Source organism: Sinocyclocheilus grahami, unplaced genomic scaffold (assembly GCF_001515645.1).
Source record: "Sinocyclocheilus grahami isolate Dianchi unplaced genomic scaffold, SAMN03320097.WGS_v1.1 scaffold2265.1, whole genome shotgun sequence".
NCBI lineage: Eukaryota > Metazoa > Chordata > Actinopteri > Cypriniformes > Cyprinidae > Sinocyclocheilus > Sinocyclocheilus grahami.
The window spans coordinates 19,098-22,585 of record NW_015507444.1 but is presented as its reverse complement, the minus strand read 5'-3'; the positions used below and the strand labels follow the sequence as shown (position 1 = coordinate 22,585).

Here is a 3,488-nt window from a genome sequence, read left to right as displayed (position 1 = left end):
GTGTGTGTGTGTGTGTGTGTGTGTGTGTGTGTGTGTGTGTGTGTGTGTGTGTGAGTGTGTGTGTGAGTGAGTGAGTGAGTGAGTGAGTGAGTGAGAACTAGGAGGGCCAAACACTGTTGTGGGAGGATTCACAAACCAGAATAATAGATTGATTGTTTTCAGCAGATAGATCAGACTTTTCACTGAAGAAAATGTTTCACAGGTTTGTTTTGTTCTGTTTGTGCTGGCTGATTGTCTGACTGGTAAGTTTTAAACTGTGAGCTTCATATGAACAGAAATGGAAAAAGCCCTTTACCCACACGCTATTCACATAGACACACAACTAACACCTCAAACATACACTCACAAACTGACATCGACCACAAAAATCTAGCAGTGTACATTCTCATGAAGAAGCCATTTATACGCCCAGCAGGTTGAAACATAATTTTTGTACAGCTGTAAATAAATCCAACCACAGCAGATTTCAATCTGACTCACAAACTGAGCTTTTAGTGGAGCCAGAGCTTCCAGGGGCCTCCAAAGAGAGTCGAACTCTATGGGCCATCTGACCACTCTGTATAGCAGTTGCTGACCGCTACTAAATAATGTGTTTCCTTGTTGTATTAGCCAAATTAACTCTAGGTGTGTTCATCTTCAGAAGGATTTAACCGAAAGGCGAGGTTTGCGGCTTAAATGAAAAAAACTACATGTGTAGTGATTGTCAACAATCCCAAAACTCATCTACAAGTTTGAAAGAACTTGTTGTCAGCAGGAGTTGTAATGGCTGTCGCAGGATTTTGCAGGTCTGGTATATTTGATCTTCTCATGGCGATCGGTGCATACTCTACTTGAGCTTCCTCTTTAACATTCTGTAAAAAAAATACAATAAATATATATATAGCCTATATACAATCTTACTGAAGATAGATTAGAGATTCAGGGTGAGTTTAGATAGACTATCTTTTTCTTTTTTTTTACTTGCAGTGATCAGGTTGAGAACTGAAATACTGTAAACGGTCTTTAAAATCTATTTAGGCTAATAATGCTTTTGGGAAATGCAGCCCAGGACAGTATGTACCTCTGACATAAAAACAGTGCAAAAATTTAGAGGTGCAACATCTTGTGACTTTAAAAAAAACGTAAATTAGACTGAATGCTAAATGAGATGAACAGCATACCTTTGGAATAAATTTGACTGTTTTATGCACTTTTCTGTTGTTGAATGTTGGCTCAATGTAAGTGATCTCTTCAGGAGTCTGAACTGTTTGAAAAATAATAATAGATGCATTAAACAACAATTAAATCTTAACTTGATCTACTTCACAACATATGTGTTGTTATTATAGGGCTGTAAAAGTTAAAACATTAAGGCACAAATGTAATGGTTAAGCAGCCCTATGTAACTTTTTCTGTTTAAAATTTGCTAAATGTATATAATGAGCGAGTACATCATGAATTCATCTTCCAAACCGCGTTTTTGTCTTATTCCGAATCACTACGGTACACTTATAATAAGTATCATCCATGTATGGATATAAACAGTTGGTGGCGGTATGTGCCTTCGGTGCGGAATACGCCCAAAAATCCCGAAGAAGTAGAAGAATGTAAGAAACAAAGTGAAGTTATGCATTTAACTTTAACAACCATTACAGACTCCATTACAGCAAAGCGAAAGAACTACTCCGTATCTATAATAGCCATCTCCTAGACATCAGCAGTTAAAATGATGAGAAGCAATGTGGTGATCATTCTGTTCGTTTTTCTCGTTGAAGGTAAGACATTAATTTGTGTATGTATTTTCAACCCTTTACGTTTTCCGCGATGAGAAATTACGCATTGTTAACTCTTTTCACAAACATTTCAAAATATTGTCTTTTATTTTATTTAGCGCTGTTTTAAACATCAGTATAATATATAAATAAAATGATTTTGCTCGTTAGCCTATATAAATCCTCTTTATATATGGATGATAATTGTTTGTTCTTCCTGTTTTGGACTGTAGAAATGGCAGACGAAAGTGACGCGGTTTTTTAAAGGGGTCCTATGCTCTTTTACAAAGTCTTGATTTTGTTTTGGGGGTGTACTAGAACAGGCTCTCATACTAGGTTGTTCGAGAAACACATAATTTTTTAAAAACATGTTTTACATTATTACAACACCTCTCTCCCCAGTTTGGCATGAAGGGCTCAAATAGTTCCTGTATCAAATGAAGGCCCGCCTTCTGAAATACGAAATGTGCTGTGATTGGATAGTTGGGCCAGTGTGGGTGTGTAACGGAGGCCAGCAGGTAATCACATCTGCATACCTCAGATTGAAAATAAGCGCCTCATCATCAAGAATGTCTTCTCTGATCCATATTCGGCCACCTGAGCCAGCTGGAATCTTGGTTGCAGTGGGACTTAACTGCAAATTATATTATAATGTTTACAAAATGTCAGGTCAGCCATTTTGCTAGCTAATGCCGTCCTCAACATGAGGCGAGATTATATAGTCAGAGCATTTGTCACTGAGAAAAAGACAAATTTTTGTTTTATCTTGCATTACAGATTTTATTTTCAGGGTTGCAAGTGTAACGGAGGCCAGCGGTAGGTGCTGTGCAGGTAAACCTCACTCTCCTGATCTCAAGAGACGCAGTGGCTGCAGTCATTTATCCTCCTTGTTAGTGCGTCCGCCTCCCATGCCGGAGACCCGGGTTCAAAACCCATTCGGAACAAGAATGAGGTGTGGCGGTGAGGACCCGGGAGAGAGGGGTAACATGTGTTGTGATTGGCAGCACTCAGCGCCTGGTCGGGAAATGTCATGCCCCTTACCATAGCTGCTTGCGAGCTTTAGTCTAAGGCTACGTCCACACTAGAGGTCGACCGATATGGGTTTTTCTCTGGCCGATGCCGATATTTAGAAATCAGGGCAGCCGATGGCCGATATATGCTGCCGATTTTTTTGGCCAATATGTTTGGCCGATTTTCTTTTTTCCCCCTCATTCATCTCATAAAAGTGAGTTTGAGCAAATGATTATTGCAGGGTACAAGATAGTAATGGTAGTAGTAGCCCAATTTAGAGTAGTAATACATGATTCAAAACTTAAGCACCTTCTCAAAACAGTTCTGAAGGATGCTTTTTGTTTATGTTTGCTGACAGACACCAGTGTTTCCCACAGACTGCAAATGAATTCTCTGCCAGCAGGAGGCGCTGCTGGAGCGGGAGATATAGCGGTTTCCACGGTAACGGCTGCTCACAAAGGCTATCAGGCATTACAGGAAAGACGAAATGATGTCTTGCACTGAGGAGAGGCTTCCGTCGGGCCACTCTGCCATAAAGCCCCGACAGGTGGAGGGCTGCAGTAAAGGTTGACTTTCTACAACTTTCTCCCATCTCCCGACTGCATCTCTGGAGCTCAGACACAGTGATCTTTAGGTTCTTCTTTACCTCTCTCCCCCGATAGCTCAGTTTTTGGTCTTCCCAAACGTCTTCCATTTAAGGATTATAGAGGCCACTGTGCTCTTAGG

At 40.4% G+C, this 3,488-nt stretch overlaps 1 protein-coding gene across 1 annotated transcript in view; it reads left to right on the top strand.

Moving 5' to 3' along the window:
- The first annotated feature begins 1,583 nt into the window (after positions 1-1,583).
- LOC107574541 (uncharacterized) overlaps positions 1,584-3,488 on the top strand; it is a 10,895-nt gene continuing 8,990 nt past the window's right edge. The window contains exon 1 of the mRNA XM_016260998.1: positions 1,584-1,754. Within this exon, the coding sequence (XP_016116484.1) occupies positions 1,706-1,754 (49 nt within the window). The 5' untranslated portion in view covers positions 1,584-1,705. The remainder of the gene's footprint in view (positions 1,755-3,488) is intronic.